Consider the following 25,980-nt stretch of genomic DNA (forward strand, 5'->3'; position numbering starts at 1 on the left):
TTTCTCATTTTTAGTTCCCGTCTATCTTGGTCATCACTGAGAAAAAGTACACTCTTGAAAACACTACAATTAGGTTATTGTGTCATGCTCATCGTTCAGACACCACTGGCTACCCGAACAACATATAATCTTCAAGAGAGCTACCCTCACATTTAAGGCTCTATGAATCGGCCTTCCCCGCTTTACGATCCCTTACTCTCTTGCTCGGACTCTCCATTCCCTGAACCACCACTGCCTTGTTCCTTCCTAGTCCCAAAGTAGAACATTACGAATCAACTAGACAGTGCTTTCTTCCTTGCCCCCCCCCCCCCTCCTTATATGGAACAACCTTCCCCTCTCCCTTCGCTCTGAACCTTCCTTTAAATACTTAAGGTTAATTTAAAGGCTTGGATTTTAAGTCAGGCCTTCAGAGGGTCGGATTGATCAGATGTTTTGTTTTGGGTTCTTCAGCAAAGGCCTTTTTCTCCATTTTCTTTCTTGTCTTGTCTAGGAAGTTGAAATTAACTACAAACAATCAAAGTTTCCGAGCAAATTCTATTTCAGCATCCGAGGTCACCGATAATGCTGTTACATTCAAACTATCCATTTCAGTCATTTGAGTCCCTTATTCTCGTATTTGTGGATTCTGTTTTTTGAATGGCAAATAATAAAACCAACGGTGGTAAATTTGCCAAAGAAACTTGCAGTACTTCAGCCAAACCCTTATTAAATTTATCTTTTGCTGATAAGTTATAAGTTACAGCTTCTAACACTTTTGATCTCAGTGTGGGTAGATTCTATTCTAGTCTATTTGTGTCTTATATAATCGCAGAATATTCCAATAAGAATTCTCAGCCATTTACAGTTCGAGCCTCTCAACTACACTTCTTTGAAGGGGTGAACAAACATGTGGATAAAGGTGAGCCGGTTGATATTGTGTATCGGGATTTTCAGAAGGCGTTTGACAAAGTACCTCATGAAAGACTGCAGAGGAAATTGGGGAGTCATGGGATAGGAGGTAGTGTTCTATTGTGGATTAAAAACTGGTTAAAAGATAGGAAATAGAGAGTAGGGTTAAATGGTCAGTATTCTCAATGGAGAAGGGTAGTTAGTGGGGTTCCCCAGGGGTCTGTGCTGGGATCGCTGCTTTTTAACATATTTATAAATGACCTAGAGATGGAAGTAACTAGTGAGGTAATTCAATTTGCTGACATAAAGTTATTCAAAGTCATTAAATCAATGGATTGTGAAAAATTACAAGAGGACCTTACGAGACTGGGCGTCTAAATGGCAGATGACATTTAATGTGAGCAAGTGCAAAGTGATGCATGTGGAAAAGAGGAACCTGAATTATAGCTACGTCATGCAAGGTTCCATGTTAGGAGTCACCGACCAAGACAGGGACTTAGGTGTCGTCGTTGATGATACGTTGAAACCTTCTGCTCAGTGTGCTACGGCAGCTAAGAAAGCAAATAGAATGTTAGGTATTAGGAAAGGAATGGAAAACAAAAATGAGGATGTTATAATGCCTTTGTATCGCTCCATGGTGTGACCGCACCTCGAATACTGTGTTCAATTCTGGTCGCCACATCTCAAAAAAGATATAGTGGAATTAGAAAAGCTGCAGAGAAGGGCGATGAAAATGATAAAGGGGATGGGACGACTTCTCTATGAGGAAAGGCTAAAGCGGCTAGGGCTCTTCAGCTTGGAGAAAAGGCGGCTGAGGGGAGATATGATAGAGGTCTATAAATTAATGATTGGAGTTGAACGGGTAGGTGTGAAGTGTCTGTTTATGCTTTCCAAAAATACTAGGACTAGGGGACATGCAATGAAGCTACAATGTAGTAAATTTAAAATGAATCAGAGAAAACCTTTCTTCACTCAACGTGTAATTAAACTCTGGAATTCGTTGCCAGAGAATGTGGTAAAGACGGTTAGCTTAGCGGAGTTTTTTTAAAGGTTTGGACGGCTTCCTAAAGGAAAAGTCCATAGACCATTATTAAATGGACTTGGGGAAAATCCACTATTTCTGGGATAAGCAGTATAAAATGTTTTGTAATTTTTGGGGCTCTTGCCAGGTATTTGTGACCTGGATTGGCCACTGTTGGAAACAGGATGCTGGGCTTGATGGACCTTTGGTCTTTCCCAGTATGGCAATACTTATGGACTTATGATATATATTTTATTAATTATATAGTCTCAAGTCCTGAATACCCAGTTAACTGTCAAAAAAAAAGTCTTTAACGATTTTCAAAAAAGCAAAGACAATGGTGTGTGTTTCATTTTTACAGGTAGCATATTCCAAAGCCTCACCCCTTGAAATAGAAAAGAGCCTTCATAAAGAGATTTTAATCACATTTTTAAAGATAGGATAAGTTGCAGAGTTCTGGAAAAATCGGAAATTTCCCTCCTGAGAAGATATTACAAGTAGTTCTCCTACACTATCTGAATTTGAGACTACAGTAGCTGGCATGTCTTTGGTGGAGGCTGTGGATCGCTCAACATTTTCAACTCTAAATTTTACACCGAGCCACCTCCTGGGAGTTTTGAACACCTGTCTCTTCTACTGTTTTAACTTTCCGAGATAACTAAGCTTCTGTTCCTGCATGTCAATGAGCTAATTCAGAGACAGCTTCCCATATTACTGCTAAACACACCACAGACGGGCGGGATAATAGAAGATCTGAACAGTCAAACAGTTCTGTTTCCCGTTTATTCTTTATTTATCTTATACATCGTTTTGATTTGTTTCAATGAGGAATGGTAGATCAAATTCTAATTAATGATAAAGGTATCTTGGCAAACGCAAAGCCGAAGGTGCAGACTCCTCTGACACCTGACCTGGAAGATCCAATCTCTGTCCTTCATATCTCTGGTCTCTTCAGACCTCAGAGTTGAACCTCACACCACAAACATTTCCACGGGTTCAGATGCAAGGGAAACTGCCAACTGAGAGGACAGAGCCTTGCAACATCCCTTGCATTTTCCCATCAAGGTAATCAAGAGAGGAAAAAGGACCAGCCATCTTGGTTCTCTCTGACTCGGACGTATTCATCTTAACCCTCAAACCCCCCATCAGCGGGAGAGTAGGTCCAACTGAGCTGCACTATAAGCTGTATAGAGAGAGACTGAAGGGGCGAAAGAGATCAGGGACAATAATCAACAGGACTCATCTGAACAGGATGAGTTCCTACTTGGATTGGTCCCATTGACCAGGTCATTCAGAAGAACTTACCCGGATAGTGCTACTGAATATCTGCTTAGACTGCCTTCGAGTAATACTGTGGCAGTCTGGGGCTGGAATCTGGAAACTTCCCAATGTACCGGCGATACTCAGACCGGGATGGTCACCTAATATCCGGATATTGAGTGCCGGTATCCAGGTGTGGCCTGACACTGAATATTTGGGCATAAAAAGCCCATGGTGGCTGGTATTTTAAAAAGAATTTTGACCACCACTGGCTGAATTTTGACCTGGTAGCAAGGAGGTAAAATGTTTGGGCCCAATATTCATACAACGCTGAGCTCCTAAATTTAAGCTCCTAAGTTAAGACTCCCAAATTTGTGTCCTATTTTCAGCCAAACTTAGGAATGTTAAGTTTTCAGCTGCAAATTCAGCTTAATTTATGAGCTCTAAAAATTATGCTCAAAAGGCTGCCATTCATTTGTCTAATTTATGAGCCTAGGTGCTGAAAATCACTGCTAAACACCCACCTTCTTTTCTCTACCCTAAATCTACCCCGTTACCTTTTTAAGCTCCTAAATTTAGGAGTTGAGACATTTCGAGTAAATGTTTATGAGCTCAGCCCTAATAGATTTCCAAAGAGACCAATTTATAAGCATAACTTTCAAAGTTAGAAGCACAAACCCTTTGAATATCAGGCCCTTTAAATGTTATGCAAGTCGTTATTACATGCACCATCCTTCGACAAAGTCAACGGAGTTATTTAAAATAGAACATTATAAAGAAACATCCTATATAATAATTCTCACCACCAACGTTCTAATGTGGGACTGCCTGTGTCCATGACTCCTGGAGTTGCTGAGCTAGACTCCGTAGCCAGGATGATGTCACTAACAGCTGATTCCCAGGCAGCGCGTGTTTCCCTACTCCTCCCCCTGCCTGGGCATCAGCTGTCAGTGCACCGCTCCCTACCACTTCGGAGCAAGTGGCAGGGAGCAGCGCATCAAAAAACTACAAGCGCGGCACCACAAAACCCCCCACCTCGGCGCATCACCCAATCCCCCACCCAAAGCACATCAATACCCCCCCCCCCCCCGGCGCATCAAACCCCATCGCCACCCGCAGATGCCAGTAGTAACGCTGTTCGGCCGCTGCTGCTTCTCCTGTTGAGCAGCAGCAGCCACTACAAAAGGAAAAGAAGCGATAAATGTTTTTAAACCCATCCCAAATCATTCACAAATGCCCAAGTCTTACAACGCAGTCTCTGCAGCCGCTCCTCCTCTCGCCTCCACGTCACTGCCCCTGGAGAAGACCCCGGAGGAGCGCAGTGCCGTGACGGGCGAGAGGAGGAACGGCTGCAGAGACTGTGTTTTAAGACTCGGGCATTTGCGAATGATTTGGGCTGGGTTTAAAAACATTTATCGCTTCTTTTCTTTTTGTAGCGGCCGCTGCTGCTCAACAGGGGAAGCAGCAGCGGCCAGACAGCGTTACCACTGGCAGCTGCGGGTGGCGAGGGGGGGGGTTTGATGCGCCAGGGGGGGAGGGGAGGGTCGCTGGACATGGATGTCTGGAGGCGGGGCAGGGGAGAGGGAGGTAGGGAGGGGGTCCTGAGACCAGAGAGGCGGAGGTGGGGAGGGGGTCCCTGGGAGAGGGGGGTGGGGGCTCACACTCACTGTCTCTCAAATACAATCTCTCTGACACACTCCCTATCACACTCTCTCTCTGTCAGACACACACAGTCTCACACAGACACTCTCTCTCATACACACACACACACGCTGTCTCTGTCTCTCTCTTGTTCTCTCTCTGACACACACACTCCATCTCTCACACACACACTCTCTCTCTCTCAAACATACACACTCCGAGGAAAACCTTGCAAGCGCCCATTTCATGTGTGTCAGAAACAGGCCTTTTTTACTAGTAATACAATAATCTTAAAATAAATAATTGAGAAGTTCATGAACTGCTCTATGTCAACCACCTAAAATGTTTCAGTATAGTAGCAGAAAGTCGTATTTTCCAACTAATGAAAGAACAAGAGGTTATAATATCAGCAGAAAGGAACATGAGCTACATATTTCACCTGCTCCAAGTACCACCCAGCTCTACTCCATACGGGGTGTTCTCATGAAATAATTTAAAAAGGAAGCTCCCTCCAGCACATCACTGGATAGCTGCCGATTCTGGGCCCAGGGGCAGAGGGAGAGTCTGTGCTTTTGATGTGATGTCAGGGGTGGAACAGAGATTGAAGACGTAGATCAGAATGGCAGGGGAAAAAAAAAAAAAAGGTTACTGCCCACCGTCGTCGCACACCTGACAGCCGGATAGAAATCTCTCCTTGTTCCACTGTGTAAATCAAAGCAGAAGATGCAGTAATGATTAATCAGATGTTGACTCATCTCATCAGCATTTTAATTAGCTGTGGAGAGGCAATTTGCAAAGGGAGGGCAAGGGGGGGATTACATTTTCTCTAATCTGCTGCATCGCATGTGGGGATTAATTCTCTCATAATCAAGTTGTCTCAAAAAGTTTCTAAGGCAGGCAGGGGTGGGAGCAGGGGATGTCAATGAACCTGGGTGGATGGGGAATGGGCAGCTCAGAGAGATGAAAGAGGCAAAGCAAGGGATGGAACTGACCCGGGGGCGCTGCCTGCAGTAGGAAAGGGAAAGCTGTGAGGGAGGTGAAGATAAGGGCACAAGGCAGAGACAACCCTGAATGTGTTGTGGAAAGATATAGGTAATTCAAGGTAAGGATGGGACTGTATGTTGAAACGGGAGGGGGGGGAGAAGGGCTGTTGCTGCTATGAGAGAGGCTGTTGAATTCTGAGGAACATGAAAATGAGGGCCACAGCTGGACTTAAGCCTATCACTGCCGTGGAACACTTGGAGCTGACACAGCTGTGGGAGAGGAAAGAAAGCTCAGGGGAAATGTTAAAATGAGGTGGAGGGGGGCAGGATGGCACACGCTGGGCATGGAGAGCTCCAAGAAGTGAAGCTGGGGGCAAAGAGTGGTCCTAGTGCCGATATGGATGGATCTACAGTGTTCACGGGAAGCTCTAATGCAATAATAATTAGAAAAAAAATGAGACCCTGATGCTCCCAAAATTGCAATCTCCTGGTAAATCTCACTGGAGACCTCTGATGAGAGCATGTGGGAAGGCTGTGCTGTCCCAGGTGCTGAATCCAGCCGGGTGGGATAGAAAGAGGCAATACATACTTTGGCCACAATGATTAGCATCCATTAGTCCATCCAGTACTTTCCCAAGCAACAGCAGCAAAGTCAGGTGAAATAAAGGCAGCTTTTTGCATCAAGCAACTCTTTGGTCATCACTTCCGAACAGTATTAGAGCTCTGCCTAGTTTTGACTATTTTAAGAAGGTGATCAAATATGGTTTGGATGCTGTTAATTAATCAGTATACCTCCTGCAGAATATTGATGTACAATCCTGGATTTATGCGCTAGTTCTCTTTACTGTAATCCACTGAGAACTATGTTTGGTAATAGCGGAATATAAAAATGGTAACTGAATACTGCCCCTCAACTCATGTGTTCTTGCCCTCTTCATCCCTCTACCCCAGCTCACTCACCTTCTTCACCCCACCTTCAATAATACAAGTATCCCCAGATCACTTGTCTTACCGTCCCACGAGATGTTGATAATGAATACAGGTCTTAACCCTCTCCAGACACCCCCACATCTGAAGCCTAAATAAATTTAAGTAACACGAAAACTCCAGCGAATCTTACCACCACTGCAAGGCTCTTTCTGCCGAGATCTTTCATGACAGAGACCTATTCCTACCTTGAGTGGTGTACAACGGGTAAATGTGAATTGTTTATTCTTTCAAAAAGTACCAAGATTAGGGGACACTAAATGAAGTTACAAGGAAATTGGAGGGAATACTGTTTTTTACTTAACAAGTAGTTAAGCTTTTGGAACTCATTTGCAGAGGATGTTTGGCAGACTGGATGGATCACGCGGGTATCTGCTGTCATTTACTGTGCTAATGGGTATGTGTTAACCGTGGTTAGCATATCTGGGTTTACAAAAAGGTTTGTACAAGTTCTCGGAGGAAAAATCCATAGGTCTGCTATTGAGATAGAAACGGGGGTAGCCACTGCTGTCCCTCGGATTAGTAGCATGGAATCATGCTACTCTTTGGGTTTCTGCCAGGTACTTGTGACCTGAATTGGCCACTGTTGGAGACACTGGACTAGATGGACCACTGATCTGCCCCAGTACGACTATTCTTTTAAAAACATAAGAAGTGAAAGTGTCTTGAGGTCCTATGAGCTCAACCTACAGCAGGCACCGAGTGCCCCCAAAAGGAACTGTCAATGCCTTACACTTCTAGTCCAGTAGTTCAACTCCTGCTTAGGTCAGAAGGGATTTCAGAAGGCAAGTCTGTATGAAATGAGGCTGGTGACAACATTCTGTTTCCCGGTAGCTGAAGCAGAATCGTTCACACTGTGACCTCTGATAGATTTCTACATATCTGTGAATCTTGCAGCACAGCTCTCTTTCCCATATTAGCAATCACACTTCTACCCCTCGTCTCATTCATTTCAATGCTTTCCTGATCATTTTATTTATTTTATTTCCATTTTGCTCACACCTTTTTCAGTAGTAGTTCAAGGTGAGTTACATTCAGGTACACTGGGTATATCCCTGTCCATGGTGGGCTCACAATCTAAGTTTGTACATGAGGCAATTGAAGGTTAAGTGACTTGCCCAAGATCACAAGGAGCAGCAGTGGGATTTGAACCGGCCACCTCTGGATTGCAAGACCGGTGCTCTAACCACTAGGCCTCTCCTCCACTCCACTCCACTCATAATTAGAAAGTGTCTATATCTGAACTGGGATAGAATTCCAAAGCCTACTAGACTGGAATGTCTAAGCATCTCATAATACTCTCTGCGTTACATGTGTAAGGTAATGCCATGTCCATGGCCACACCCACACATACACTCCCTTTGCACTTTCCGCTTATGTGCTACCTTATAAAATAGTGCCTTTGAGGCATGTAAGCGGCAGGAATTGACGTACTTATGTGCAAGGCATACGTAACTGCTCGCACTCAGGTGTACAAACTTCCTTTTATAAGTGCAGTGTTTGGTTACATAAATCATCAGTGCAATTTTCAGACTGCCCATCTTGCCAGCTACTTTTTTTTTTTTTTTTTTTAACTGCGATCTCTGCACCTGTTTTCAAAGTGAAGCTGTACACAGATTTTCAGTGGAGACATTTGCATCTACCTTTCCAGCTAATACAACGTATGCCATTTTGAAAATGCAGAACTATGAAAGTAGCAGCCATTCCTGCCTTAGCCCCGCCCCAGGATCACCTCTGCTGAATGCGGGTAAAAATCACCACACATACCTTCACTCGCACATCTGAGGCTCATGCAGAAAAAAGTCTGCACTCTTATCGCGAAATTTGCACCACAAAAATGCTGCAGCGTGCTATAATCAACGACCACACGCAAATTACTGCTGCATTAAATCCCTACAGAAATCCACGGCTCATTGCTAAATGTCAACTTCCCTGTCAGTGCCTGAGTGGTGATTGGATCAGACACTGACAGGAAGGACAGACATTTAAAAAAAAAAAAAAATTAAAAAAAACACAAGCATGCTGCAGCCCCTCACTCCCGCTCAATGCCCTGACAAACATTCCCCCCAACCCGACATCTCTACCTGCGCCCCCCCCCCCCAAAAAAAAAAAAACATATATCCGGTATTTAGCAGCACCCAACCTGCCCCTATATGACCAACCCCCTTCTTCCGCTCCAACCCCCAGAAAAATATCCCCTGGTAGTGTAGTGGCCCCCCTTCCAAATTCCCTAGTAGTCTGGTAGCCCCCTCCTTATCCCCCCATTCCAAAAACAATCCCTTGGTATTCTAGTGGGACCCCCACCTACCCACTCCATGATCCCAAGCTCATGTTCCCAGACCCCACACCTCAAAGCAAAGCAGGAGCTGATGAACACTTGCTCCAGCTTCCAGCGCCGTCAGTTGCAAAGCGGCTCTGCCCTGTCCCGTGTGATGCATTTTAATACAGCCTTTAATAATTGTTTCTGCACGAGTGAACACCCGGACTGAAATCATTTCTACATTGCTCGGCCAGTAAAACCTGCAGTAAAACCAGGTAAAAAGCCACAGAAATGTTTTCTACGTAAGGCCCTCAGCGCATGACCCGGCTCAGTCCGGAGCACCAGCCTCAAGCACGGCAGGCAAAAGCTTACGAGGTCCCTTGTGTTTTTCTGGTTTTGTTTGTAAGTCACGAAAGGCAGTACACGATCAAAGCAAATACATTTAATACGCTGCCAGGAATTCAGGGAAACAGAGGAAACTTACAAAACAATTTCAAGAAGCACAACCAACACAAAGATGCCATTCAAATGATACACAGGAAGCCTCTTCGTGCTCATGACGGGACAAAGACCGCAGCTGATTTTTACTCAGGGGCTTTGTACCCAATTTTCAAACAGGGTAGATTTGTGCTAGAAAAATGCAAGCGGGGGATCTGAAAAGTGCCACTGAAGGGGTCATTTATAAAGGGGGTTTTTTTTACATATGGAAAAGTCCCACAAAAGTATATATGCCAAGAAGCAGCAGCAAAATTACAAATATAGGCATTTGCAAGGATGCAGTTTGGATGGAACAGGCCAAAACTGGAAAGTAGCCGCCTATTTCATTAAGGGGCCCTTTAACTAAGCTGCGTTGGGCTTTAACGCACGTTTAATGTGAAGTATTCCATGTTAGTTTTGCCATCTGCTGGTGCAAAACGTGCGGTAATTATTTTTTCTAATTTTTTTGGAGGGAGGGGGTGTGTCGGGGTGGAGACTAGGCTTGGACGCACTCTTCAGCTAGCATGCAGACATTATCGCTTGCAAACTGAATAATACACACTTTAATGTGGGAGCCTGTACCGCCTTGGTAAACGCTCCTGTGTTAATTGGTATTTTAATTATCGCTCACTAATGCCAGCATTTACGCATGGCCATAAAGAACAAAATAGAAAAAAAAGCCTATTTAATGTCTACGCTAGAAATGGGCTTGGCGTGGTAGAAAGACCGGAGTTTAAAGGTGCGCCAAGCTCATGCTTAGTAATGGGTCCCAGAGACAGCAGACAAAACACAGTTGTACCTGTTTCCGGGCACACGTTACCGTGTGTATCAGTGTCTATATAATAATTGGTCAATCTGCGTCCCTGAATGGCTGGCTGGGTTCGTAACCGTATGCTAATGAGCTTACGTCCGTTCGCCTTCAGCGTTCCCTTCCCTCTCAGTGTCCTGCCCTCGCAGAAAGACGAAATGACGTCAGGGGAGGGAAGGCTGGAGGTGACAGGATGGGAGTGCAGAGGAGGGGAGGGGAGAAGAGAATCGCTCGACATGGAGGGGAGGGGAGAGAGATGAGAAAACGCTTGGATGACAGCCTTCCAAGGGCCTGTTTCATTTGTTCCGAAACGGACGTTTTTGCTTGTTTGTACTATATTAGGGCTACTCTTGATAAGTGGAGAATTTTTTTAATGGCCTGTGATCACTTACTTTCAACCTTTATAAGGTTTAGCTGTGGTTGCGAAACTTTTGACCAAGGTCCTTTTTTCTCCACTTATTTTTTTGAAAAACTATTTCTGGAACTTTAAAGATTTTTTTGCATTTTTTAAAAATTAATTTTCAATACAATTTAAAACAGGAAAACACTAGCATTGAGTCAATACTTACAAGTTTGAAGTAGCAAATTCCACCACTCTTGGTAAGTAGCTTGATATAAGGACTTCCAATGCAAGAAAATTACTTTTAAAGCTACTTCAAACATATAAAATGCCACGTCCGTAAGTTTATTTCATGCATTTCATATACTCTTTGGTCTGTGCATAGCATATACTCTGTCGCATACAGTGTTTTCCTGTTTTAAATTGTATTGTATTGAAATTTTTTTTTTTAAATGTACTTGTTTTGAGCAGTTGGAATTTTGCTTTGCTAATTTTGGAACCCCAGAGTGGAATTTATCAAAGTGTAGGAATCGCCAACTTGGCTCCATCCCAATTCCGCAGGTTGCCGACTCCCGTGGCGTACGAATGACGCTGCCTGTGAGCCACCTTGCACGCAGCATTATTCCATGGGCCCAGGAGCATCAGGCCACCAAGTCACTGCCCGATGCTCCAAGGTTGGAACATCTAGACAACAGCGGTGGCCAGAACGCCCCCAACCCCCTCCCAGGCAGAATGCCCCTCTTGAGCTTCTCCCCCAATCGAGGTCTTCCCTTGTGGCATTCCAACCAGCTTCCCAACCCCCATAGGACCCCCCTAGTGGCCAACCTTTTCCTAGTGGTGCAGGCATTCTCTCCTGCCCTCTCGAACACCTTCATCCGAAATGGCAGCAGCAAATCCTAGCAGGAGTCTGATGGAAACATGACCACCAATAGAGATTGCTGGTACCGTTTGGGGTGAAGGTGTCAGTGAGGGTGGGTGGGAGTGACTGGGGATTGCTCCTTCCCACACTTTCTTTTAAGGGGGATGGGATTTTGATATACCACCTTTCTGTATTTACAATCAAAGTGGTTTACGTATTATATACAGGTATTTTTTTCTGTCCTTACTGGGCTCACAATCTAATTTTTATGTACCTGGGACAATGGAGGGTTAAGTGACTCGCCCAGGGTCACAAGGAGTTGCAGTGGGAATTGAACCCAGGTCCCCTGGCTCTCAGGCCACTGCACTAATCATTAACAAACACCAGGGATTTTGAATAAGGAAGGCCCAGGGGAGGTCACTGACTGGGGACTCTGGTCACTACCATTGCCGATGGGTCCTGGCACGATGCTTTTAGTTAGGGTTATTTGTGGTTTCTGATGTACGAAGGAGCTGCATTACAACGGAAATACTGCAGTATTTAAAATGTGTTCATATCAGTTCCAGGACAGCGGTTTAAGCCAGGGGTTCTCAGCCCAGCCCTCGGGACACATCTAGCCAGTCAGGTTTTCAGGATATCCCCAATGAATATGCATGAATGCAAATGCATTCATTGCCTTCCCTGTATGCAAATCTGGGGTATCCTGAAAACCTAACTGGCTAGGTGTGTCCCAAGGGCTGGGTTGCAAACCCTTGGTTTAAGGGTTGATGTTTTGGTGGAAGACCCCCTTCCTTCAGATAGGGACAAATCTTTTAAAAAGTGACTTTTCACATTATAATGGAGTGGAGGAGTGGCCTAGTGGTTAGGGTGGTGGACTTTGGTCCTGAGGAACTGAGTTTGATTCCCACTTCAGGCACAGGCAGCTCCTTGTGACTCTGAGCAAGTCACTTAACCCTCCATTGCCCCATGTAAGCCGCATTGAGCCTGCCATGAGTGGGAAAGCGCAGGGTACAAATGTAACAAAAATAAAATAGATACTATTGGAGATTCTACATGGAATGTTGCTACTATTGGAGATTCTACATGGAATGTTGCTATTCCACTAGCAACATTCCATGTAGAAGGCTGCGCAGGCTTCTGTTTCTGTGAGTCTGACGTCCTGCACGTATGTGCAGGACGTCAGACTCACAGAAGCAGAAGGCTGCGCGGCCACATTGGTGATCTGCAAGGGCAGACTTCTACATGGAATGTTGCTAGTGGAATAGCAACATTCCATGTAGAATCTCAAATAGTAGCAACAGTAGAGGAGTGGCCTAGTGGTTAGGGTGGTGGCCTTTGGTCCTGAGGAACTGAGTTCAAATCCCACTTCAGGCACAGGCAGCTCCTTGTGACTCTGGGCAAGTCACTTAACCCTCCATTGCCCCATGTAAGCCGCATTGAGCCTGCCGTGAGTGGGAAAGTGCTGGGTACAAATGTAACAAAAATAAAATAGATACTATTGGAGATTCTACATGGAATGTTGCTACTATTGGAGATTCTACATGGAATGTTGCTACCATTGGAGATTCTACATGGAATGCTGCTATTCCACTAGCAACATTCCATGTAGAAGGCTGCGCAGGCTTCTGTTTCTGTGAGTCTGACACAGAAGCAGAAGCCTGCGCGGCCACATTGGTGATCTGCAAGGGCCGACTTCTACATGGAATGTTGCTAGTGGAATAGCAACATTCCATGTAGAATCTCAAATAGTAGCAACAGTGGAGGAGTGGCCTAGTGGTTAGGGTGGTGGACTTTGGTCCTGAGGAACTGAGTTTGATTCCCACTTCAGGCACAGGCAGCTCCTTGTGACTCTGGGCAAGTCACTTAACCCTCCATTGCCCCATGTAAGCCGCATTGAGCCTGCCGTGAGTGGGAAAGTGCTGGGTACAAATGTAACAAAAATAAAATAGATACTATTGGAGATTCTACATGGAATGTTGCTACCATTGGAGATTCTACATGGAATGCTGCTATTCCACTAGCAACATTCCATGTAGAAGGCTGCGCAGGCTTCTGTTTCTGTGAGTCTGACAGAAGCAGAAGCCTGCGCGGCCACATTGGTGATCTGCAAGGGCCGACTTCTACATGGAATGTTGCTAGTGGAATAGCAACATTCCATGTAGAATCTCAAATAGTAGCAACAGTGGAGGAGTGGCCTAGTGGTTAGGGTGGTGGACTTTGGTCCTGAGGAACTGAGTTTGATTCCCACTTCAGGCACAGGCAGCTCCTTGTGACTCTGGGCAAGTCACTTAACCCTCCATTGCCCCATGTAAGCCGCATTGAGCCTGCCATGAGTGGGAAAGCACGGGGTACAAATGTAACAAAAAAAATAAATAAATAATGAGCAGAGAGAGAGAGAGAGAGACAATTCTTTTCCACAGGAAGAGGACCTGACAGGAGTTGAAAGCGTCAAAGGAAGAGCCGGACAGCAAAATATTTTGCCCAAAACTTACCGACTCTTGCAATTTCAGCACGTGAAGACCGCTAAATTACACAGCCGAGCCCCTCGGATAGGCATATTTCTCTGTGCTGGGTAATAAAGGACAGCCTGCCATGTGCCTTCTCTCCCCACACACCCCTGTGCTGCAGTCCTGCCAGGATAATTATCCCATACAAACATGCAGCAGAGCCTCACCTTCTGCAGCTGCAGAAGCTGTAAGAAGGATAAATTACACAGCCGAGCCCCTCGGATAGGCATATTTCTCTGTGCTGGGTAATAAAGGACAGCCTGCCATGTGCCTTCTCTCCCCACACACCCCTGTGCTGCAGTCCTGCCAGGATAATTATCCCATACAAACATGCAGCAGGGCCTCACCTTCTGCAGCTGCAGAAGCTGTAAGAAGGATAAATTACCAGCCGAGGCTGGACAGAAGCAGCTTGTGCTGGCTGCCAAACATGAGTCTCATCCCCATTTATCATATCTACTACTTTCGGCCCCTCTCTCGCTCTCTACCTTTCCTGCCTCTCTCATTTATCTACCCCATTCTCTCTCTCTTGCTCTCCTAAGCCAAGTACCCAGGATCCCCAAACTGAAAAAAAAAACATCCATGTATTTAAAAAAAAGGTGTCTTTACTCACCCCATGTGGTGGATAGGTTATCCATCCCCAGTCCCCTGCGATTGCTCTTGTGTCTAACAAATTCACTGGAAAAGAGAGAAAAAAGCTTTTCAACAAAATGTGTTTGCATTCAACAGCTGCAACGTTTTCACGTGTGGCAGGGGATGATCTCCCAGAGGGGAAGTCGTCTGCCAATGCAGAGCAGATCTTGGAGGACAAATCCAGGGAGCTGGTACGAGGGACGTGCATTCATTTCAGACAAACATTTTGCACGTCGCCGGCAAATGAAAAGGAGAACACAAAAAAAATTAGCAGTTTTATTTGCTGTCATAAGCACATAAGTATTGCCATACTGGGAAAGACCAAAGGTCCATCAAGCCCAGCATCCTGTTTCCAACAGTGGCCAATCCAGGTCACAAATACCCGGCAAGATCCCAAAAAAGTACAAAAACATTTTATACTGCTTCTCCCAGAAATAGTGGATTTTCCCCAAGTCCATTTAATAACGGTCTATGGACTTTTCCTTTAGAAAGCCATCCAAACCTTTTTTAAACTCCGCTAAGCTAACCGCCTTTACCACTATAACTGTATAAAGAACTTGCCTTGAGTTTAGCCACCCATCTATTTATCCCAACTGACTCTGGTACACACAAGATATAGAGAACAGCGACCGAAGTACTTGACCGGACACAGAAGTCACAGCGCTGTAGAGAATTAATTCAGGCTCCCGACGTCTACAACGTCCACAATCATCAAAATGGCGTTTCGGTTTCAACCACCTGCTTCTGGGGTAAGATCGCTGCAGAGATTTCAACAGCAAGGCGCCATCATTGTAGACGCTAAGGTTGTTAAAACCAAAATACCATTTTGATGTTTGCGGGCTTCGGGAGCATAAATTCATTCTCTACAGCGTAGTGACTTCTGTGTTCAGTTAAGTACTTTGGTCGCTGTTCTCTACATCTGGTGTTTGTTTGGTTTCATTTACAATTAAGTGTTTGCGAAATTAAAAAAAAAATGTAATGGTTATTTAAGGCAGATGATTAATTCAATTTGGTGAGCCCTGGATCTGGAATAGCTGTTTGCCATAGGAGATCCAGTAGCCTTTTACCTTTGTATGATGCCTCTTTGCCATAGGAATTGAAAACTACAGTGCAAAAAGGGATTTTTTTTTCCCAGTCTTTTCAAGTTGTCACGTATCTTGCACGCCTATATTTTTTATTCTTTTGGATGAGAAATCCAAATAGTAGCAAGATTCCATGCTACCAAGCAGTGGATTCCCCATGTCTATTCTCAATAGCAGACTACAGACTTTTCCTCCAAGAACTTGTCCAAACCTTTGTTAAACCCAGATAGGCTAACCGTATTTCTATGTAACTTAACTGAGTGTCCCTTAGTCTTTGTACTTTTTGAAACAGTAAAACAATTTGATTCACTTTTACCTGTTCTACACCACTCAGGATGTTATAGACCTCTATCATATCCCCCCCTTATAGACCTCTATCATATCCCCCCCAGCCATCTCTTTTCAAGTTTATTAAACGTTTCGTTTCCCACCCTACAGTAAAACCATCAGAGCGGTGTACAATCTAAAAATAGAGGGGGGGGGGGGAGGGAATATTGGACATTGACTGATCATATATAAAATCCTCTCCTATAAATGCAGGCTAAAGCATATAGTATTTGAACCAATAGTAAACTTTTAGCTACAGAGTACGATTAACACTGGAGGGAAAAGTCTCAGAACTCCACCTTCACCTTGTTTTAGTGATAGGATTTACAGGGTGATCACTGGCATCTCTCACTCACTACATATTAGAAAGTACAAGGGGTAGAACTTCAATCTCGATAGGAAAGAGGGTTGGGGGAAAACAGTAGGGTACCATACTCAGGACCCAAGGCCCTGCGATAGGAAGTCACAGCCCCTATAGGTAGGTGAACTATTGGAATGGAGGTTAGGAATAAGCGTCACAAGACAAGCTTTTAAGTTCGGTTTTGAATTGCTCTATGGAAGACGGCTGGCGTACACCGAGTGGGAGAGAATTCCAGAGTTCAGGTCCCTGGACTGAGAACATGGAGAGCCCGGAGCAGTGTTCATGAATTTCTCTATATGTGTGTACGTTCTAGCGTTGCTGGTGCTGATCCGAGAGCCTGAGTGGGGTAGTAAGGAATGATGTATCTGGAAGGACAAAGCTGGTTCGTCAAAGGTATGAAGTTTGAATACTAATAACAGTGTTTTATAAGTGATTCAATGTGAGATTGGGAGCCAATGCACCTCTTTTAAATATGGTGCAACATGTTCAAAATTTTTAAGATGACGGATTTATTTATTATATTTGTATCCCACATTTTCCCACCTATTTGCAGGCTCAATGTGGCTTACATAGTACCGTAAAAGGCGTTCGCCCATTCCGGTATGAACAAAGACAAAGTGATAATGTGGTAGAATAACGTTCGTGTGTAACAGACACATTAGGGAATTGTGGAGAGGAAGAGTTAAGTTATGTCCAGTACGAGCTTTGGTTTCGTTGTGTTGCAGGGTTCAGACATTTAAGTTGGGTCGGTAGGGTATGCCTCTTTGAACAGGTTAGTTTTTAGTGAGTTCCAGAAGTTTAGGTGGTCATACGTTGTTTTCACGGCTTTTGGTAGTGCGTTCCATAGGTGTGTGCTGGATGCATAAGTTGATTTGTATTTGAGTGATGAAAAACCAGGACCAGCTCAACCTACTTGAGGTGGCCTGGAGTTACTTTATAATTCCAAGTTAATGAAGCACCCACAGTGCAACAAATCGAGGTGAGCTACATGAGACTCCGCCCCTTCTGCCTCGCATCACCTTATGCCTGGAACAGACTTCCTGAGCCCATACGCCATGCGCCCTCCCTGCCCATTTTCAAGTCCTTACTCAAAGCCCATCTCTTCTCCCTTGCTTTTGGCGCCTAACCACCTTCCCCATTCATGATACCTACACTGACTACATAGTTTGTTACCTTTAGATTGTAAGCTCTCTTGAGCAGGGACTGTCCTTCCCCATGTTTAAACTTGTACAGCGCTGCGTAACCCTGGCAGTGCTACAGAAATGCTAAGTAGTAGTAGTAGTAGTAGTAGAACAGGTACTTGTGGGGGAGGAGGGGGCAGCTCTACCAGCAGAGTAAGAAAGGTTAAGTCTTAGGAAAAACAGAAATAAACCAATGAAAACAGAGAAACAAAAAAAGCTGTATGGTGTTATGGCCCTCTTTCTTCATCAAAGTCATCCATTGGCAGAGAAGGCCCTTCGGACTTCCTTCATCTCACTGTCTGTCAGCTTAATGAGCTTAATCACTGTATTTTGAATTATCTGTAGCATTTGGCATTTTTTTGATCCCAAGTCTTAAATATAAAGAACCACAGTAGTAGTTGACCGATTATTAACGAATGTATAAGTACGTTTAGGACAGAGGGGTATTGTAAGGGTTGAATGGATCTAATGAGGTGAAGTGTAAAAAAAGATCGTTACACTATCTGGCTAAGTTGATTGTGGAGAGTAAGCTCGGAATCTAAGACGACACCAAGGAGATGACTGGAGTATACCTGAGAAACAGGGGCGCCGTTAAGTAAAATAGGGGATGGCAAAGCCTGCTGGTCTTGACTGGAAAAATAGTAGCATAGTAGATGACGGCAGATAAAGACCTGTACGGTCCATCCAGTCTGCCCAACAAGATAAACTCAAAGCATAAGGGATGATGCGATACTTCATATGTATACCTGACCTTGATTTGTCCTTGCCATTTTCAGGGCAAAGGTAGTCTGCCTGGCAGTGTCCTTGTTCTAAAACTTCTGAAGTTGTCATTGAAGTCCCACTCCAGCCCATCCAAATCTGTCCAAAGACAATCAAGGTTGACCCATCCTCTGAACGGAGACGGGGTGATCTGTTTTGCCCCCACATTTTTCCTAATAATTCCTGGTACCCCGTTTGCTTTTTCTTGGCCACCGCACACTGGGCAGAAGATTTCAGCGTATTGTCTACAATGACACCTAGATCTTTTTCTTGGGTGCTGACTCCCAAGGTGAACCCTTAGCATCAGGTAACTATAATTCGGATTATTTATTTATTTATTGCATTTGTATCCCACATTTTCCCACATTTTTGCGGGTTCAGTGTGGCTTACAATATGAGATGAATGATGGAAATACAATTGTTACAAATTGGTTATGGATTACATTTTGCAGAGTTATGCGAGACAAACGAAGTGTCGTTAAGGAAAGTAACAATGGAACACAAACATTGAAACGATGGAAGGAGACAATGGGAGCTTAAAGGGCGATCATAGGCATAAAGACATATGGTATACATATTTCTGTGAGTAAAGGTGTGAGTGATGTGAGATTACGGGGGATGAGAGTTCAGAAGTGGATGTATGATGCATTAATGAACAGTAAATGTGGACTTTATGTGTTTTGGCTCTTTCCGTAAATTTTTTCAAACAGATGGGTCTTCAATAATCTGCGGAAGGAAGCTTGCTCGTGGATTGTTCTTAAGTTGCGCGGCAGTATATTCCAAAACTGCGTGCTCATGTGAGAAAAGGTTGACGCGTGTAGCGTCTTGTATTTCAAGCCCTTGCAATTGGGGAAGTGGAGGTTGAGGAAGGTTCGGGATGATCTTTTGGCGTTTCTGGGTGGTAAGTCTATTAACTCGGACATGTAGGCTGGGGCTTCGCCGTGAATGATTTTGTGGACTAATGTGCATACTTTAAAAGTGACGCGTTCTTTGAGTGGAAGACAGTGCAGTTTCTCTCGTAGTGGTTTTGCACTTTCATATTTTGGCTTTCCAAAGATGAGTCTGGCTGCCGTGTTTTGGGCTGTTTGAAGTTTCCTCTCAATCTACATCACTTTGATCACATTAAATTTCATCTGCCTACTCCTTGGAGCTGTCCCCCCCCCCCCACCCCCCCCTTCATGAGCCTGCTTGCCACTTTAACTACCCTTAATTCTATTCTTCCTGCCACCCACTCTTTCATTTCAACTGTAGTTCTGTTTTCTCCCCCTCCGTCTTACTATTCTTATCCCCTCTTTTTCTTTTCTCTCACCTCATTTTCTTTCTGTTCTTTCGATTTGCAAGCCACTCATATTTTACATATTAAGCAGTAAATAAACTTGGAAACTTGCCCAGTCTTCAAATTTTCTATGGCTTCCCTGCAATTTTTCACAATCTGCATGTGTTTTAACAACCTTGAATAGTTTTGCATCATCTGCAAATTTAATCACCTCACTTTCATTCTGATTTCCAGTTCATTTATAAATGTTAAATAGCACCGGCCCCAGTACAGATTCCTGCGGCGCTCCACTGTTCACCCTCCTCCATTGAGAGAAATGACCATCTAACCCTATCCTTTGTTTTCTGTCCAATAACCAATTCCTAATCCACACCAGAACACTGCCTCCTATCCCATGACTCTAATTTTTTCAGAAGTCTCTTATGAGGGACTTTGTCAAAAGCTTTCTGAAAATCTAGATACACTACATCAACCGGCTTCACCTTTCTCCGCATGTTTATTCATGCCTTCAATGAAATGATGCAAGTTGGTGAGGCAAGACTTCCCTTGGCTGAACCCATGCTGACTCTGTCCCATTAAACCACGTTTATCTAAGTGTTCCGTAATTTTACGCTTTATAATGGTTCCCACTATTTTGTCGGACACTGACATCAGTATTACCGGTCTGTAATTTTCTGGATCATCCCAGAACCCTTTTTAAAAAAAAATCTGCATTACATTGGCCACCCTCCAATCTTCAGGTACTATATGGATGATTTTAATGACAGGTTACACATAACAGCAGATCAGCAATTCCATGTTTGAGTTCTTTCAGTACCCTAGGGTGCATGCCATCTGATTCAGGTGATTTACTATTCTTTAATTCATCGATTTGGTTCAGTACGTTTTCCAGGTTCATCGAGATTTCTTTCAGTTCTTCATCACTAACAGCAGACCAGCAAATCCATGTTTGAGTTCTTTCAGTATTCTAGGTTGCATGCCATCCAGTCAAGGTGATTTACTACTCTTTAATTCATCGATTTGGCTCAGTATGTTTCCCAGGTTCACCGAGATTTCTTTCAGTTCCTCTGCATCATCACCCTCGAAAACCATTTCTGGTACAGGTAGATCTCGTACATCTTCTTCCATAAAGACCAAAGCAAAGAATTCATTCAGTCTCTCTGCTATGGCCTCGTCCTCCCCGAGGGCCTTTTTGCTCCTTCATGATCTAATGATCCCACGGATTCCCTCACAGGCTTTCTGCTTCTGATGTATGCCTATTTTTAACCGTGTTTTATTTTCTCCATCCTTTTAAAAATGTTTTATTGTAAACCGCTTTGACTAGTGATGACAAGCAGTATATATCAACATGTTTTAAACTATTAAACTAAGTTGTTACTGTGAGTTTTTGTCCCTGTGACAAGTTTTCTTCATATTCTCTTTTAGCCTTCTTCATCAGAGCTTTGCATCTAACTTGCCAGTGCCTATGTTGCTCAGGGAGATTGCCAGACAGCCAATGTTGGGAAGGCCCGCGCTCAAACTGGATAGGCGCCAAATTTACTGTCAGCCTCCACCCTCCCCTTCACTCTCCACCCCTTCCCTGGCACCTCCCAACTCAAAATATAAATATTTTAGTTAATGAGGATCCCCAAGGTCTGTCAGCTAAAGACTTCCTTCAAAAGGTGGCCAGAACTTCCTTTTACCAAGCTTGGCAGAGAGAAGATATATTCACGAGCCACCGATGCCATCAGTTAACGCATGCTTAGTCGACGACTCAAGGATGCTACTGCCAACTGCAGAGCTTGGTTGAAGAGAGTTCTGGCTGTCTGTGGAGGAGGACCTCACTTAGCGATGCGTGGGGTTCTCCACCAGCTACAGCAAGGGTCAGGGCCGGTGTTAGACATGCTAGGGCCCAGGTCAGAAAATAAAGGAGAGGGTCCCAGATTCTCTCTCCTCTCTGCCTCCCAGTACTATCCAATCGACGTATTTTATTTTGTTACATTTGTACCCTGTGCTTTCCCACTCATAGCAGGTTCAATGCAGCTTACATATTATATACAGGTACTTATTTGTACCTGGGGCAATGGAGGGTTAAGTGACTTGCCCAGAGTCACAAGGAGCTGCCTGTGCCTTCAGTGGGAATCGAACCCAGTTCCCCAGGACCAAAATCCACCACATTAACCACTAGGCCACTCCTCCACTCACCAAATACAGAACAAAGGATAACAAATTAGAAATAAAGATACACAGACAAAAATTGAACTGGGAACCCCAAGAATTTAAACAACGTGTACTATAATGCTGGAGAAATAAAATGGGAAATGCATTTTCTTTTCTAGTGAACACAGTACAAAGACATCTGCTATGTACATTTCCCAAAGCTAACATATTTCAGTTAATAAATTAAAAATAAAATGTTTTGTCCACCTTTGTGGTCTGGACATCTTATTTTTCCAGCATATTGGTTCCAGTTTCTCTTTTCTGCTTTTCTGTCTGTCCTCTGCTAATTCTCCTTCAAGTAGTTAACGTCCATTTGTCTTTTTTCCTCTCTCCTGTCTTGTTCCATTCCCAAACTACACCTGCCTCAGACGTACTGGTCTTTCCTTTTTAGCTCTTTCCTCTCTTTTTCTTTACTGCCTGTTCATTTGCTCTCAATCGTCTTTATATTTTCCAGCTACCCATCAAATTCTCTCTCTTACTCTCAGCAATTAGCTCCCCCAATCCCCATCTCACTCCTTCCCCAGCCTTCCACTCCCTTTCATCTATAATCTACTCCACATTAACGTATTTCTACCTCCTATAATCACTATCCTCCTCTCTTTCATTCCCCCAGCCTCTCCCACATGGTTCCACCATTCCCAGCATCTTTCTCCATCCACCCTTCTAAATCAGCATTTTCTCCTCTCCAAACCCTCAGCATCTTCCTGTCCCTTTTCCCTTCTCTCCTGCCCCCTCTTTCTCCTATGGTCCAGGATTTCTCCCTCTTGTCCCTCCTTCCCATTGTCTAGCATCTCTCCTTCAATATCTTCTACCCCTGGAACCAACATTTCGCTCTTTCTCCCCTCCCCATGCATCTCTCACATTGTCTACCCTCTCTCTCTCTCTTGCACCATGGATATAACATTTTTCTCCCACTACCCCCATGCAGCATCACTCTCTTTGCACCCTCCACTGCCAAGTGCAGCATAACTTTCCCTCTCTGGCCCCTCCCCCCCCCCCCCCCCGTGCAGCATAACTTTCCCTCCCTGGCCCCTCTCCCCCCCCCCCCCCAGTGCAGCATAACTTTCCCTCTCTGGCCCCTCTCCCCCCCCCCTGTGCAGCATAACTTCCCTCTCTGGCCCCTCTCCCCCCCCTCCCTGTGCAGCATAACATTCCCTCTCTGGCCCCTCTCCCCCCCCCCCCTCCCTGTGCAGCATAACTTTCCCCTCTCTGGCCAGCATAACTTTCCCTCTCTGGCCCCTCTCTCCCCCCCCCCCTCCCTGTGCAGCATAACTTTTCCTCTCTGGCCCCTCTCCCCCCCCCCCTCCCTGTGCAGCATAACTTTCCCTCTCTGGCCCCTCCCCCTCCCCCGGTGCAGCATAACTTTCCCTCCCTGGCCCTCTCCCCCCCCCCCCCACCCCCAGTGCAGCATAATTTTCCCTCCCTCGCCCCTCTCCCCCCCCACCCCCAGTGCAGCATAACTTTCCCTCTCTGGCCCCTCTCCCCCCCCCCCCCCCCCCCGTGCAGCATAACTTTCCCTCTCTGGCCCCTCTCCCCCCCCCGCCCTGTGCAGCATAACTTTCCCTCTCTGGCCCCTCCCCCCCCCCCCCTCCCTGTGCAGCATAACTTTCCCTCTCTGGCCCCTCTCCCCCCCCCCCCTCCCTGTGCAGCATAACTTTCCCTCTCTGGCCCCTCTCCCCCCCCCACCCCCAGTGCAGCATAACTTTCCCTCTCTGGCCCTTCTCCTCCCCCCCCCCCCCCCCCCCGTGCAGCATAACTTTCCCTCTCTGGTCCTTCTCCTCCCCCCCCCCCCCCCCCCCCCCCAGTGCAGCATAACTTTCCCTCTCTGGCCCTTCTCCTCCCCACCCCCCCCCCCCACCCCCCCCCCCCGTGCAGCATAACTTTCCCTCTCTGGCCCTTCTCCCCCCCCCCCCCCCACCCCCAGTGCAGCATAACTTTCCCTCTCTGGCCCTTCTCCTCCCCCCCCCCCTTGCAGCATAACTTCCAGAAAACGAGCGCAAAATTTTATGTGCCAATTACACATGTCTAGGCCAATATGTCACCAAGTGCTATTCTATAACTCAGGAGTGTAGCCATACTCCCAATTTTAGACGGGCATGAGAACCCCGCCTCCCTGCCCAGCATCTCTCCACCCCTCCCCCCAGGCGATCAGGGATCTCTACCTTCTAAGTCTTTCAGTTCTTTGCTGGCAGTGAGCATCGACTCATACCTGCTGCCCGCACTGGTCCCAACCCTTCACTTCTGATGCAACTTCCTGGTCCCGTGAACAGGAAATTGCGTCAGAGGAAAGGCTCTAGTCCGGCAAGGGAAGCAGGTATGAGTCGCCTCTCTCCGCCGGCGAAAGACTGAAGGACTTAAAAGGTACTGGGGATTGGGGCAGTGCAGTTAAAAGACCCCTACCAATTGTGTTGGGGAGGGCAGGGAGAGGTGCCAGGAGTCTCCAGCTGGCAAGGCTTGGGGAATCCCTCCCAGCCACATCACAGCTGTGCCCTCGAGTTCAAAGGGAGTGGGCCTATGCCCACCCATGACTATGCCACTGCTGTAACTATACGCATATGATCTTCCATACTGCACAGTCTGCAGGTGGGTGTACACAGGGGCGGGGTCCGAGTGGACTATCGTTGAGGCGCACATGTACATAAGTATTGCCATACTGTTTCCAACAGTGGCCAATCCAGGTCACAAATACCCGGCAAGATCCCAAAAATGTACAAAACATTTTATACTGCTTATCCCAGAAATAGTGGATGTAACATAGTAACTTAGCAGATGACGGCAGAAAAAGACCTGCACGGTCCATCCAGTCTGCCCAACAAGATAAACTCATATGTACTACTTTATGTGTATACCTGACCTTGATTTGTATCTGCCATTTTCAGGGCACAGACCGTAGAAGTCTTGCCCAGCACTAGCCCCACCTCCCAACCACCAGCCCCGCCTCCCACCACCGGCTCTGCCACCCAATCTCTGCTAAGCTTCTGAGGATCCATTCCTTCTGAAAAGGATTCCTTTATGTTTATCCCACGCATTTTTGAATTCCGTTACCATTTTCATCTCCACCTCCTCCTATGTATCACAACTTAGGAATCATACATGCCATTAACATAAGTGCTTGAGACTAAGTTATAGGCACTTTTTGCTGTTATGCCACTATTCTATACAGGAAAGCAGGCGGGTTCATTCCTTTACAACAGTCTCCTACCAGGTGCCCTCTGGGTGCCCTTTATAACCACACAGTTATACTGCCATGGTTTCCACTGCATGCCCTCACGCTCTAATCACTGATCACAGGAGTTCTCCTGGCTGCGCATCTGTAACTCCTGGAGAGCATAAAAGCAAGGTTTAAAAGGGAATAATATTAAAAATTGTTCAGCGTGAAGCACAGGGAGAGACCGTGACTCCCCCAGAGTCACACAGAGTCAGAGAGTGAGACATGGAGAGAAAGTGACTTCCCCAGGTCGTACAGAGTGAGTCAGCGACAGACACAGGGAGAGACAGTGACTTCCTCTGGGTCAGTGACATCTAAGGGTATCTCAGAACAAAGTATTAGTTGCAAGTAACAGAGGCTCTTCCGCACAGCCACGGTCTCCTCCTGCCCAAACCCCTTAGTAAAGCCCTATGTGGTATGGTGGAACTTTTCCTGGATGTGCCAATTTCCTTTAACCTACTTTAGTGGAACAGGGAGTGTCACAGCATTCAGAAACAAGAAGTAGGTGGTAGAAATTATTCCACTCAAAACATCATTTTATTCTCAAACGTCCCCATCTGTTCTGGCCTCTGATTACTGAAGTGTAAAAACACAAGGATTCCCTACTGATTAGAAAGAGCTGCAAGATGCAGGCACGTGGGCACGCTGTATGCGAATGCCAGAAGCCACAGGCAAAAAGTATCATACGGACTTCCCTAAACCATCCCGGGCTTCTGTGTCACCGTACAGTTTTTAATTTAGAAGACAGATTCCCTGCATAACCGACAGCCGATATGGAAAACAAAATAGTTCAGTAAACCTCAGGGAGAAGAAATACAGAGTACGGTTCGACACAACGGTGTTAACCATAAGGTTAAATACGCACAACGATTTTTACGTTAGGAATCAATGGTCCATCTATCCCACTATCCTGTTTCCAACAGTGT

At 45.5% G+C, this 25,980-nt stretch overlaps 1 protein-coding gene across 1 annotated transcript in view; it reads right to left on the minus strand.

Moving 5' to 3' along the window:
• LOC115482471 (ephrin type-A receptor 8-like) overlaps positions 1–25,980 on the minus strand; it is a 194,631-nt gene that overhangs the window by 148,317 nt on the left and 20,334 nt on the right. The window contains exon 2 of the mRNA XM_030222244.1: positions 14,642–14,706. Coding sequence (XP_030078104.1) covers positions 14,642–14,706 — 65 coding nt within the window. The remainder of the gene's footprint in view (positions 1–14,641; positions 14,707–25,980) is intronic.

Source organism: Microcaecilia unicolor, chromosome 13 (assembly GCF_901765095.1).
Source record: "Microcaecilia unicolor chromosome 13, aMicUni1.1, whole genome shotgun sequence".
NCBI classification, from domain to species: Eukaryota; Metazoa; Chordata; class Amphibia; order Gymnophiona; family Siphonopidae; genus Microcaecilia; species Microcaecilia unicolor.